A 14,748-nucleotide genomic window follows, 5' to 3' on the forward strand; every position below is an offset into this window, starting at 1 on the left:
GTGAACCACATATATAAGATGTTCTTTATTCGTGATTGCCTTGCACTTCATTGTTTTTGTTTTTGCAACACACTGTAGTGAACCACATATATATGGTGTGCTTTATTCGTGATTGTCTCGCACTTCATTATTTTTGTTTTTGCAAATCTAGTTCGTCAAATGTTGCATACTGTTAATACACAAAACCGAAAACACACATACTGTGTTTGGATTATTAAGTGTGGGCTGTTCAGAACCTAAATTTATAGCAAAAAAGAGCTTTTTCCATAACCTCAGAGAGTGGACAACAAATGTTTTTAGCAAGGGGGTTCTTAACTATTAGGCTCAAGAAATCCATAGTACAACAGATCATCTTCCTCTATTATGAAAGGCTGATGGCCACAAGTTCTTTCGGTTTTCTTCAAGTCCTCTTACTGTTATGGGTATGTGGAAAATTGAAAAAAATATCAGAATAAAAAGCAAGACATTTACATAGCATTAACACGGCGATGCAAACACCACCGATAATAGTCACCGACAGTAGTCACCATCGGTACCTTACATTACTTTGTACAATGCCCAACATAAAATACATCTTGTAGATTTGAACAATCTTATTTCAGTGTACAACATCAAAAACATGAAAACTGAAAAACAATTTGATGAAGAAACCTTAGTAGACAAATGCAATTTCTTGCAATTTCATTTCGCTTTGAAGAGAGGGTGAAAGGCTGAATGTCAAGAACCCATCCTTTGCATCATAACTAAATTCCACCTCTTTGGAATCCACTGTACAGTGTCTTGGTTTTATGCTTGAATATGCTCCGAAACAGCCACAACCTTTCGCTTTTATCTTTATGATAAATCCGGAAGGATCATTGACGTAGTTCAGAGCTTCAATAGCACCTCCGGAGTTATACATATTGATCAATCCTAGTGGAGCAAACTGAACCTTTTTATCATAGTCCTAGCACAAACCCACCATGTATTCCTTACTGACATTGAGAAGATTCAAAATGATAAACAAATGGAAGGAAAAAATGAAAGCAAAATCTGACTAACCATGATTGGAGATATAGTATAGATTTCCCATTGTAGAGTACCCAATGAAACTTCAACATATCCGTTCTTTGGTAGTCTAGAAAGTGATACTGTAAATATGATATGAAAAAAAAATTTCAAGACAAGATGCTCAGGAAAAAAAAGGTTGAGAAGAAAGGGAAATTGAACCCCACCTGAATTGAATATGAATATTGCACAATCTCCAGTCCAATTTTCAGCTGCAACGTCTTTGAGGAATTCAACATTCATGGGACTAACACGGCCTGTAATGGAGGACTTGGATACTGAGGCAAACTCTTCATCATTTCTCTCTTTGCATGGCCAACTACCTGCTCCTTGGCAATTAAAAACACCTATGACTCCAGAGAATTTATTCAAATTCCAAATTTTCAGCAAGCTGCAAGGATAATGCAGCACGTTAGTGAGAAAGCCAGATCAAAATATTGAACCCTTGAAATTTGAAAGGGAGTTCGAAGTAATAATAAATAACCAATCTGGAAACTATAGAAGAACATCACCTTTTCCCATCCATGACTGGATCCTCAAATAAACAGTCTCGAGTAGGGCGGCCAGCATACCTAGCTCTTAACACTGATCCATCAGGTAGTACTAGTTTTTTAAGGATTTTGAAGTCATGTTGGCTTGGCGTGTCACTGTATAAAGGACAAGTTAAAAACTCACACTATGAAAAGTAAGAACATATCCCTTTGATTAAGTCAAGTTTTGTTTTTCTGCAAAAAAATTGCAATTTAAACTAGCAACTGACACCTTTCTAGTTATTTTCTCCAGAGATTCTACTAAAGATTTTGTCTTTGAATACTTTTGCAGCATTATACATTAAATGATCATGAAATTTATTTGAATTTAATCACAAAATTGGTATGAATTAACTGGTCAAAGAAGTAATGAGAATTTCATCACTTATGATTTGGGCTTACCTTACATAGACACCACATCCACCTATAGCTCTAGAAGCACCATGGAAATCAGCAGTTTCATGCTTACTCTGAGAAAAAAAAATTTAGAGAAATTCTGCAAGTTTGGGTAAGCAAAAGCAATAATTTTTCAAATAGAACATTATCTTACATAGAACATATCCCAGTCTGGCGCCACAATTTCTCCCAGAAGGAGACTATTGAATGCAACGGAAGCAATATGTAAGGTCTGTAAAGTTGGTTCTCTTGGGCTGAAATCCTCAGATAATCTGGCAACTGCACTCTTTTGTGAACTGAAAGTAATAATTCAATCAGAAGCTAAAAAAATGAATATTATAGTTATAACCAAAAAATTAAGCTATAACCAATTAATCTGTCAGTCATAACCAAAAAATGAATATTATAGTTACTTGTAAATATAGTCTGAATTGTGACACATGCAGCAAATTAAGTTATTTCCTTCAAAGTTTGTCGCGATCGATTGTTCTAGGGCTTGTTGGTACTGTCTAGTCAATGATACACGTCCACCATATCCGGAGCCTAGAGTTTCAATCACATTCTGTACATCTACCTTGACTCCGTCTACACCACTGCTAGCAAGATAATTATGAAGATCATTGTAAAATTCATATATTTTCGTGGGATCAATAATTCCAACTCCATACTTCTCCAAGATATCCACAACCACATCCCTTAAATTCCCTATGTTACCAGGAGACTGAACCGGATATGCAATCTTGGGATTATATTTCTTCATTGATTCGGATGTCGGAAGGACCCCTCCCCAATAACCAGCCAAAGCATGCCACACGTACACATACCTGTTACATCAAATTTATTTTCCATCTTATGACATTCAAATGCTACAAGGCTTTCAATAAGTCTTAAATTCAGCGAAAAAGATTTTACTTAAGCTCGTATCTCTCCTTGATTGTTTTGATGAAATCACGAAAGCCAATAGACACATTATCTTCGGAGACCCAGTCCTTGAACTTTTTATTTTCTTTGATGTCAACAAGTCTGCTTGCAAATCTATGGATCAACAGAAAAAAGAAAATGTGAGCATAATATCATATAAATTTAGGCCCTTTTTGTTTTGGATTTTGAAAACTGATTTGAGTCCAAAACTGATTATTGGACTTGACTTTACATTTAATTTTGAGTCCAATAATCAGTTTGGGAATCAAAATAGATTCTCAAAATCCAAAACAAACAGGGCTTTAATGCAAAGACTAGGACAAACCAACGAAAAAACTTAATGAGTACGTAAATCAACATAAAAACTTACTGTGTCCCTTCAATGATCGGTTCACCTTCTCTACGGAATTCATTAAATGTATCTTGCCAACCATCATCTATGATCAGAAACCTAGCCGGAGTGCCTCCTGATGACAAGCTGTGAAACAAAACCCAACCAACAAAACTATGATAATTTAGCTCAATAATTAAATTGAATGAACAACGCAAACAGAATGGTCATGAAATGAAAGTAATGTATATGGTTCATATATGTGATTAGGACTGTGCACACATATTTCTTACCTTTCAAGACCCTCTTTAATCCCTTCTGGATTTACATCAGTATAGAAAGCATCCCAAGTGCACCATCCAAACCAATCTAAGTTTGCAGGAATCTGTCATTTAAACCACAACATAATTGCATCTTAAATAAATTCTTACAAAAAAGATAAAAGTAGTCTATAATCTCTGCAGCACTCAATGCACATATTAATGTATACAAACATGCATATCATTGAATAGAGATGAACATGTTAATGCATATAAACATGCCTATATTAAGTAGACAGAGTTGAACGTATATGCTAAAACATACAGGAATGCATAATTCTTGAATATAAATAATTCAAACTTTTATTCACCTTCTTGTTCTCGAGGTGACTGAAAGTCCCTTTGTGCTTCTCCAATATCCTACAAACAATTCACAATCGACAACAGAGTAGTCAGTATTAGCTATAAGAAAGAATATAGAAGGTCAACCAATTAGTAATTGTTAACTTACCAACTTCTCCAAAAGCTTAAGCTGTTGAAGAAAGGCGTTATTTATCTTTTATACTTTAACACTCCCCCGCATGTGTGGCTCACTTGGCAAACACGTGGCACATGTGGTCCCACTTTGGACCGACCATCGCATGTGGATTTTTGCTATCCGGGAGGTTTGAACTCGAGATCTTTGGCTCTAATACCATGTTAACCTACCAACTTGTCTAAAAGCTTAAGCTGTTGGAGAAAGGCGTTATTTATCTTTTATACTTTAACACTAATCATGATTTTCAAATAAAACCAACTTGATTGAATCCTTCATGAGCTCGAATGGATTATCCCCCGAGTTGATGAAAACAGCTTCAAGAGCTTGCGTGGATTGAACAGCAGGATCACCTGAAACAGTCGACCATCTAATAAAATCAAGTCTGCTAGAGATCCCAAAAATTGAAAGGAAAACAAGTTTTAAATATAATAAGTGCTAAAACTAACTAACTAACGTACCGCTTTCAACACAGAACTGGATCTCATTGGTCGAATTTCCTTGCAAACTGGTTCGAAATTCACCGTCTAACACCGGTAATAACAGAATGTAGAATGTGGTTTCATTGGTTGATTCACCATTTTGATCATCTAGAAAGGAATCTTCCCTTGCTTCCAATAGCAGCAACTGAGTTTCAATAGGGATATCACTACCAGATTTTCCAATTCGAGGTATCATCCACCAGATCTTGAATCTGAATAGGCATAGCAATCTATAATCCCTGAAATAACCACACAAAGGCCATATAAACCTCGAGGATGGATAAGAAAATCATAAACCTTACGGTGGTGTTTTGTGGTATACTAGCTAGTTTTGCATTCTTTTTGTTAAATGAATGTCCTTTACCCTTTCTAATGAGATTTATTCAACCAACCAACACAAGGAAGAAAGGTACTTCGAAAAAACCATTAAACCAGCAAATTTTCAATTACAAATAACCCATGTTCAGTAATCAGTACTCATGATTCAAAAGCAAGAAGAAGGTTATATGTGGATGTTCAGTGGGGTTTCTCATTTATTCAACTCTAAAAAAAAACAGTTAGATCCTTGCATATGAAGATATAAATAATATGGAAGGATCAATACATTCAGAAGATTTGTTAATAAAAATAAGTCTATTTCAATACCTCAAAAAACTGTATTTAATCTATTATGCACATTAAACTCAACTCAACTCAACTAAGCCTTTGTCCCAAACTAGTTGGGATCGGCTAATGAATCCTTCAGAAAATTTTCATGAAGAAGTTGAAAGGATCTACCCAGCTCAAATTGACTAAATGTATTACGCACATCGTTTGAAATTAAATATGAGCAAATCCTCTTCTGTGTTTTTTGTGTCCATGGGAAGGAGAATTACATGCTAAGTTCATTGAACTTGGAACAGCTCCTAATTCTTTCATCAAATGCTTCCAACTCATGGTAATGAAGACATGGACCTCAATTATGCTTCAATCAACTAGATGCTCCATCATCTCTGTACTATTCCAATGTGTGTGTGTGTGTAATGGCAAAGATTTGTATTAATGATAACAAAAGAAAACGAGGAACCCCCGTCGAACGAGATGACCAAAACCATACAACAAAAAACAAGAACACACCACCACGAAAATACACTCAACGTGGTAGGAAATCAAATAATTCCAACTCCAATCTAGAGCACGTTTTCCTTGCTAACTTATTGGCCTCAGAATTAGCCGATCTCCTTACATGGTTGAATGAAAAGGAGTGACCCACAACTCCCTCGGATATTTCATCCATCTACTGAGCCAACCTCTTACATTTAAGGAATCACCCTCCACTATCACATTGTTTAAATCACATGATGCACCGCCGTCATCTCCGCCTCATTTGAGTTGGCTACCCCTATCGGGCCTGAAAGTGCCCATAGAGTATTTCTTTCTTCATCTCTAAAGATTCCACCAATCCCCGCTGCTCCAGGATTGCCCAAACTTGATCCGTCGAAATTCAACTTTAAAAATCCCCTCCTAGGAGGCTCCCAAGATTGAGAGCGCGTTGGACTGCCCTCCCGAATATTACATGCCAATATCCAACCATGCAATAACTCACGAACCGAAATAAATCAGAAACTTGGTAAAGCTCTCCCCCAAGCTATTGTGAGAGCGATGGCGTTAATTGTAGATATAATGAGGGGATTTCACCCACCCTCCGAACATCCGTGCATTCCTCTCCTACCCCAGGACCCATATTACCACTAGCAAGATAATCTTCCTACAATTTAGTGGGAAATAATATGATTATAGTTAACTTAGAGGGATATTATCATAAATTAAGGGAAATGATAAATGTGCCCCTTTTCATCACTTGGGACACCCAACAGCAGTGTATCAATGACTGCAGAGGGGCTGATGTACTTCATGTCAGAAGGTTTCAACAGTTTTGATTGCCACGTACACTGCAGTTGGGTGTCGGGTGTCCCATGTGATGAAAAGGGGTGCATTTATCATTTCCCTAAATTAAAGGTCCCTTCAAGTAAAAATTGAATACGATTGGTTCAATTATCTCTTTTTGTCTGCAAAACAAAGAGGGATTTGCTAGCGTCCATTGCAGAAGGCATTTCGCGGATGGTCGGTTGCATCTGACAGCAGCCACGAAGGCACACTTTTCAGCAGATTTTGTCTTCATTCACAAGGTGGCTGCTGTCAGATGCAACAGACCATTTGCGAAATGCCTTCTGCAATGGCCGCTAGCAAATCCCAAACAAAAAAGATAATTTAAGAAATATTTTAGCTTTCCTGCAATCCAAATAAGGCCTTTTTAAGAAAGGGAAATGATTGTAAGATTTTTTATGTTTTGCAGGCATAAGAATCAAGGTAAGATGAAGCAATATCAATCAATCACTGAAGCATGAAAGAGGTATTTATGCCCAAACGCCTCCCGGTTTATATTTGTTCAATTACATGCTTATGATTTGATCACGCTATCTTAAGTTGAGCAATGATAGATACAAGGGAGCCCTTGCATAAAGAGCCAAAAAGGGGCTCTTCATTGGATCCACGCCATTTTAAGTTACAATTTAAAATTGGTTGAAAAAGTAAAATCAGTTACATTTGATGACGTGGATCCAATCCAGAGCCCTTTTTTGGCTCTTTATGCAAGGGCTCCCTTGTATCTATCATTGCTCTCTTAAGTTTATCAATAATATCAGCACAACCATATTTTGATATTTTCACAAACCAACCTGTATTTTAATAGTTAAAGAGCTGTCAAAAGGTTATTACATTTCCCAAAAAGCTCTCACAAGCCGATTAAAGAGGAAATGACAGCTGGGTTTGTGCAAATATCAAAATATGGTTGTGGTGATAACATTTCTCTTTTAGGAAAAATGTAAAACCATGCTTTTACTGTTGTGAGCCTACGTTTGACACCCTGACATATCAAGACAAAGGGTATGGAAATATAAAAAATGTGAAACATCGCATGTCCACATGAAAACATAACCAACATAGAAAAAAAAAACTTGTGTAACAGGGAAGAAGAGAGAACTCACTCAAGAACTCCAAGAGTAAACACGTGACGGGAACTGCTTGTGGAGGAGGTTGCACCGATGAAGGCTGACCCACAAACGGACGGAGAGACGACCACATTGGCCGGAACTCCGGTCAATACGATCTTCCCACGTACCCTTACACACTCGTCTTTAATGGTTGGATTTGCGGAGATCCCCATCCCTATTTTATTTCTTGTCAATGTTCAGTCTATCAAAGGCTTATTATAGAAAGAGCGAGAGATATTTCAAGCACTCAAGGCTCGTATTTTATTATTCTTTTTACTATACAATGTGATTCACGGCAAAGACAGGGAAGCCTACCTGTCTAATTTATTTACTATTTTCTAATAACAAGAAAGATTTCTTTGGTATCTACACCTGTCGTTGGTAGAAATAACGAAAATGCCATTTCCCCTCTTGATGGGTACTTAGGGGTGCAACTCAGGTTGATTTTTCAGAATTCGGGTTGAGCTTTTACCTCAAAATTGGGTTGATTCCAATCGTTATTTAGCAAAAGCTCAATCCGACCCAACCCAAGTCACACCCCTAGATGGGTTGGCTTTTCCTGACCCTAACCCAACCCAACCTGAGCCAAAATCGGGAAATGCCCCCACAGTTCAATTCCGTAATTATAGAGGAATATAAATGCATTTTATATAGGTTTTAGATTACACTGTAGGAGCTTCAACCTTTTATAGAATAGAAAATTGGAGAAGGCGTAAATTGTGTTTAAGGAGATTAAGATGTAGCCCACATGACTTGGCAACACTTAGGATAGACTTTGACTGGTCCAATTAACCCACTCATACTGTTTCCTTGCAAGTAGATGTTGAATACCTCTTCTAATGGGATGCGAGGGGCGGCGAAGAAAAAACTAGCAGTTCATTAAAAAAAATGCATTAGTACTATTGAGAATAGAGAAATTAAGTAAAGGATAACATTGCACATTGACAATGGTTGGTTGAAGAACGGCCAATTTAGACATAAAGCATCTATGTAAACATGAATTTAAAGAGTTTCTAATTGAGTCATAGCTTGTTTCTAATCAAGTTAAATAACAAATGGGAAAGGTGTGCGTACTCGGTCGAGTAGATAAGCTTATCTACTCGACCGAGTACGCACACCTTTCCCATAACAAATATCTACAGTAAATATTCAAAGCTGACGCAGGTCATTCAATGTTGAAGCCGTAACTTGAAGCCTTTTATCATGAACAAGAAGTGAAGAACCTGGAGCAATCCAATAAATAAAACAGAAATAATTGAATAACTTGTTAGAATATGTGAGATCCACCGTTGGATTAGGTGTAGATCTCACCGTTAGATCTTCTTGTGGGAGATTAGGCAAGTTGGTTAATGAGGCAACCCACTAGAATACGCAGCTAGATTTAATTAGTAAGTATATTATATTAGAATATTTCATCATTATCTCTTTCCATAGTCTGCTTGATCTCTTTCTATGTTTATCATGTATGTGCTCAATATAAGCACACCTTGAGCTCTATTGTAAATAATCCAAGAATTAGTGAAATCTTCTCCTAATTTTGTCATGGTATCAGAGCAGCCGATCCGGCCTTGATTAAAATTTCTGCAATTCTGATTTCCGGCGGACGGCTACATCGGCCGTCTGCCGGGCACTACAGCCATCAATCTCCATCACAAGCTAGCCATCTGCCCGCAACTCTGATTTGGATTTTTCCTCCATTGTCCCTCTCAATTTGTTCCTCTTTTTTTTATATCCAAAATCATGTATGATGGCTTCTGGTTACATATCAGAATCTTGTATAGAGGATTTTCTTCCCAATGCCGTTGGCCATGTTTGGATTATTTGTCTCATCACCATGTTTGGTCTTGCCACCATTGCCGGAGGCTATATGCGTCCTATTGCCTTCGGGTCGCAAACAAGACTTCCCTCTTGCCAACCATACCCAACACCATTTTGTTGACATCCCACGGCCATTTGAAAAGGAGAATAACCTTCTTTGAATATCTCACTAAGATGATCTTGGCATCTTGCACGATTTTCCATTCCAAAGGGCAAAGGTATTTGTATTTTCAAAATGAGGTAGCATCAAGTCTAGCAATGATGATCTTTCCAAGACAAGTCACATCATGTGAAAACTAATACCTCTCTTCTGTTTCAAAAAAAAACTCCTCTCATTAGTCTAATATTGAATACCTTTGTACTTGATAAAGGCACCCTACTTTGCCCATCTCAATCTTAGGTAACATGCACCCCATTCCAAATTTGATAACCCTCCCAATATTTGTTACATGCACTCTCTTTTTTTTTACTCCCTGTCCAAACTTTCGATGATTCTTATTTTTGTTTCCATCATTATTCTCAATCGCTAGTGTCGCACTCCATTTTTCGTTCTCTCTCAATTTCTCTTTTTTCATCTCAAAACTATTCTGATATTTAGTTTATTTCAGTTGAGGTACCTCTTCTCTTCGAGGTGTGTGCCTGAAATTGATCGCTCTACTCAGTTGAGGGGCCTCGATTCTTTGAGGTTCGTGCCTGAGAGAGCCAAATTCCATGAGGATCAGTACTTGCCGACCCATGTGTCTGGCCCATTGAGGCCTATTCTTGCACAACGAGGCTTTGGTCCATAGTAACCCATTTTCAGACGGTTCGGTATTCAAAACCGGCGTAAAGACTCGCCCATTCCGGCTTGAGTTCAATTCAATTCTTTGAGGCTTTGTGCGGCTCATCTTTCATGTGACACATTCTTTAACAACAGGCGGCAATTCATCTTCAGCAATATCAATAACACGGACATCAATCGTAGGACTGTGCATAAAAAAAAAAATTACATTTTGTATTGGGGATTTTTATTATAATCAAACGTATATCGATTTTCAATCTATATACGTTTGAGGGGGCATGTTAGAATATGTGAGATCCACCGTTAGATTAGGTGTAGATCTCACCGTTAGATCTTCTTGTGGGAGATTAGGCAAGTTGGTTAATGAGGCAACCCACTAGAATAGGCAGCTAGATTTAATTAGTAAGTATATTAGATTAGAATATTTCATCATTATCTCTTTCCATAGTCTGCTTGATCTCTTTCTATGTTTATCATGTGTGTGCTCAATATAAGCACACCTTGAGCTCTATTGTAAATAATCCAAGAATTAGTGAAATCTTCTCCTAATTTTGTCATAACTTAGATAATACCCGAGTAAATGAATTAATACTATGCTTAGTTTCTGAATCAGTATTCATTAATGAAAAAACAACGGGAAAAATAAGTAATACATTGAATATACAAATCATAGCAGATCTATTCTGACGGAGAAAACCATAAATCCATTCGTAGGATTTGTTGCTTGAGTCCATATTAGACTCACTTTTGGAATTTTGCTTGAAGATATTTTCAAGTTATAATGAGCAGCGAAAGATCAATTTAAGCTTCTCAAAAACTATCTTGAAGACCATGTATCAAAGATTATTTCATTGAAGCATGTGACATAAAAGTAAGAACCACGAGGGACTTTTGAAATTAGAGTAATCTAAATCAACTATTCTGCCCTAAGAGAATTTGAATCCACACCAATAATTATGATTGGTAAGAAGATGACAGGTGAAAAATGAAGTCCACTTATTGTATAAAATGACAAGTGAAAGATGAAGCACATTAAGGAATATAATTCCCGAATGACCTGAAGTGATTGAATTACCAAGAAACCATAGCAAAAGAATACACACACACATATATATATAGAAAACGATTCCTACACATATGTGTAGAGAGTTCTCTACACACTAGCTTAAAATACAGTGGGGGCCCACATTGTTTGGGTGATCCAAGCCATCCATTTTAAATGCCCTCACATAGATAGGGTGTCTACAAAAAAATCAGATCCATAGGATCATCCCAACCCTACGATTTGTGGAGGTAAAATGGATGTCTTTAAACCTTAACAAATTAGTCCAATTTTTGCCTCTACAGTTTGAATGGTTAGGATGATCATCTGGATCTGATTTTTTGTGGACACCCTATCTATGTGAGGGCCTTAAAAATGAATAGTTTGGATCACCCAAATAATGTGGCCCCCACTGTATTTTAAGCTAGTGTGTAGATAACTTATCTACACATGTGTGTAGGAACCGTTTTCTCATGTGTGTGTATATATATAGGGAAAGTGTTTCTAGTCCTATTTGGCTGATGGCCCAGAAACGCCCTCCCAGTGGTTCATATTGCAAGTGGGTCTCACCTCTCAAGTTTGGCTTTTGCGCAAAACGCAATATGTCGAGACTCAAGATATGAACAGTACACAAAAACAAAGCACAAATTTGAGACATGAACAGTACCAAAATCGAGAATCCTCTTCTCTTCATCCATAAGCTAAAAGCTAGTGTTTGAAAAAGGACGAACGACATTTCCTCTTCTTCTTCGCGATGGGAAACCCAATTCGTACCCCTCTTGGGTTGCCACCAGGTCTAACAAAAGGAATACAGAGAGGCATAAGCAAACAACCACTATGATAAATTCATTTCATGACATATAGGCATTGGGTCTGGGTTTTCGACCTCGATGATATCGCCCATTGATGTCACATCCAAGGGCCCTTTATACCATGGATCAAGAGAGAAATGTATTTTCTCTAACAGGCATTGGAAGCCTATTCATCCAACATTGGCCAATAGCTCTTGTAACAGACCATCCATGCCCGAATGGGTGGATTCATCTAACCCCTAATGTCTCACATGATATCCAATTTTATTTGGCCTACGGGCGTTGGGCATAACACCTCGTTTAAGTCATACCCACCGCCTCGGAAAGATCAGAGACTAACAATGGGATCTGTTTTGGCATGTGACCATTAAGCCCTCTACAATATTCCTTATCAAAGTTAGAATTTAGCAAGCTAAAGAATGAGGAGTGGCTTCTGCTTTGGCATGTGACCATCCTATCCTTTGAACTAGCCAACCGCTAAACGCGATGGAGGGCCATGAGAGCCGTTCCTTGCCATCGGTCCTATTTATCAACTTAATATTATCTATGATGTCATTGAAAGAGATTACTTGCCGTCGGCAAGTCTATTAAAAATATTAAAAAGTATAAATGACTTAGCGACTGGTGACAACATTGTAACTGTCGCCAAAGTTATTTTCAACAACCGCTTTGAATTTATATTTTTTAAAAGGAAAATAAATTAGATTTTGCAACCTATAGTTCGGTCGCACATCGACACAACATCCGTCGCTAAAGACCCGTTTGAGTCTTTGACAATGGATTTTCGGTTATCCCCGAACACCCCTCGGGATAGAAAGTAGGGGTTTATTTTACCCTTGGGCTTTCTTATTCGAGGATTTCTCTTCCATCGGAGAACAGCAAGCCATTGTTTATTTTTGTCTTCTGAAGGCCTTGCTATGCTCCTTTGACATCGATACAATCAGGATAACCAATCCCATGGGTTTCTTGGAGATAAAATTATTCAAGAACGGTACCCAATCCCATGAAAAGCTTGTACAAGGATTTTTATCCCTGCCTTGAACAGGCCATCCCCGGGATAAAAGCCCAGGTTAATTTTATCCTTGGATAGGCATGCTAACCTCCGGTTAGGGACTACACTAGGTTTACTCCGGTTAGGATTCCATTAGGTTTATATTTGGTGTCCAGCAAATTTCAATAAGTTTAATGGTAAAAATCTAACAAAAGCAACAGCCTTTATAGCTCAGTGGTAGAGCGTCAGTCTTGTAAACTGAAGGTCCGCAGTTCGATCCTGCGTGAGGGCATTTCCTACCTACTTCCTTTATTTTGATCCTTCGATTTTGGCACTATTTGGTGGACCACCCTAACAAGGGGGTGCATAATCCTACACAGGGACTTCAACGCTTTTGACGTCAAATCACCCTAAGAGTGGGGTGCATAATCCTACAGGGGGCGAAAAAAATCATCGCCCAAAACAAAATGCCTACCCTCTCCGTCTTCCACCTGGAAAACTAGCCGTTGAGTAGATCCAACGGTTCCCTCCAAGCCGGCCGTTGCAATTGCTACATTACTATTCCAACGGCTCCCCTCTCCATCTCATCAACGGTCCTTTGTCCATCTTTTTAAATTTAAAAAAGGCTCTTTGCATTCGAGGAGATTCTAAACAAAGAAACACACGTCCTCATAACCAACTCCTGAAAACCCAAAGGATTAGTAGGGACACCCTTTCTCAATTTAACCCTTACCACACATAGTGCCCTCAATGCCAACCGTTTACTCGAGAATTTTCCATCTTTATCACCTTCTTAATTCCCTCCTCCTCAATTTCCTCTCAAAGAGACTCACCTCCTTTCTCCACCTTTCTTGGTTCCCCACCACCCTTCAAGGAGGAGGAAATCCTCTTGATTCCAAGGAATCATCTCCTCCTCTTGCCTCTATGGATCCGGTGGAGCTACAGCTGGTCTTCCAAATGTTTGATAGGAACGGCGACGGTAGGATCACTAAGCGCGAACTCAGTGACTCCTTAGAGAATTTGGGTATTTACATCCCCGACAAGGACTTAATTGCGATGATAGAGAAGATCGACGTGAATGGCGATGGGTGTGTGGATATTGATGAATTTGGCGCATTGTACCAAACGATCATAGACGAGAAGGACGAGGAGGAGGACATGATGGAGGCATTCAACGTGTTTGATCAGAACGGAGACGGGTTCATCACTGTGGACGAATTGAGGTCGGTATTGGCATCATTGGGGCTTAAGCAAGGGAGAACTGTGGAGGATTGCAAGAGGATGATCAGGAAGGTGGATGTTGATGGGGATGGGATGGTGAATTTTAAGGAATTCAAGCAGATGATGAGAGGGGGAGGATTTGCTGCATTGAGTAGTTGTTGAGGTTTTGTAGAATGTAAATAGTTTTGTTGGGAGAATTGCCTTATGAGAGGGATCTACATTTATGTATGTTTTCTCATTATCAAGAATTTCTCAATTTGTTTCTTTCCGGGCATTTTCGTATCTTGATGATTGATCGGAAGGGATAGATTTTTTTTAAGTGAAAATTACATTTACACCCCCTCTAGTTTCTGACACATTCAACTCTAACCCTGACTTTCAAAACGTGACAAGTATACCCCTGAGGTTTCAAAACGTGACCAAGTACACCCCCTCCGTCAACGGTCCGTCAGTTTAACCTAACGGAAAGACTAAAATTAACCTTGGTTAATATTTTGAGGACAAAAATACCATCATTTCCAGAGGGATTAGGGTTACACCATTTCCCAC

The 14,748-nt window shown here is 38.3% G+C and overlaps 1 protein-coding gene, 1 non-coding gene and 1 pseudogene across 2 annotated transcripts; 2 read left to right on the top strand and 1 right to left on the bottom strand.

Moving 5' to 3' along the window:
* Positions 1-446: 446 nt before the first annotated feature.
* Positions 447-7,787, bottom strand: LOC143846015 (putative galactinol--sucrose galactosyltransferase 2). Its single transcript, XM_077354425.1, has 14 exons — positions 7,529-7,787; positions 4,482-4,741; positions 4,283-4,373; positions 3,857-3,905; positions 3,519-3,610; positions 3,265-3,372; positions 2,886-3,008; positions 2,387-2,797; positions 2,128-2,269; positions 1,980-2,047; positions 1,560-1,694; positions 1,215-1,438; positions 1,042-1,130; positions 447-946 (listed from the first exon to the last, which is right to left on the bottom strand). The coding sequence occupies exons 1-14, from the start codon at positions 7,705-7,707 to the stop codon at positions 653-655; spliced, it is 2,265 nt and encodes a 754-aa protein (XP_077210540.1). The 5' UTR covers positions 7,708-7,787; the 3' UTR covers positions 447-652.
* A 5,411-nt stretch (positions 7,788-13,198) lies between these two features.
* Positions 13,199-13,270, top strand: TRNAT-UGU (transfer RNA threonine (anticodon UGU)). The gene has a single exon. It is a non-coding gene; the product is annotated as a tRNA-Thr (tRNA).
* A 329-nt stretch (positions 13,271-13,599) lies between these two features.
* LOC143846016 (calmodulin-like protein 3 pseudogene) lies at positions 13,600-14,463 on the top strand (annotated as a pseudogene).
* Positions 14,464-14,748: the final 285 nt, after the last annotated feature.

The sequence above is a fragment of the Tasmannia lanceolata genome, unplaced genomic scaffold, assembly GCF_043159265.1.
Source record: "Tasmannia lanceolata isolate RefF3 unplaced genomic scaffold, GAP_Taslan_0.1 ptg000015l, whole genome shotgun sequence".
NCBI classification, from domain to species: Eukaryota; Viridiplantae; Streptophyta; class Magnoliopsida; order Canellales; family Winteraceae; genus Tasmannia; species Tasmannia lanceolata.

Bases quoted from the DNA above. Each gene is read 5' to 3' on its own strand.
- LOC143846015 (XM_077354425.1), bottom strand. From the start codon at position 7,707: ATGGGGATCTCCGCAAATCCAACCATTAAAGACGAGTGTGTAAGGGTA. The intron at 3,373-3,518 runs GTAAGAAATATG...TTTGTTTCACAG, and splicing joins ATTAAAGAGGGTCTTGAAAG to CTTGTCATCAGGAGGCACTC. The intron at 1,695-1,979 runs GTAAGCCCAAAT...TCCTTTATACAG, and splicing joins GGATGTGGTGTCTATGTAAG to TGACACGCCAAGCCAACATG.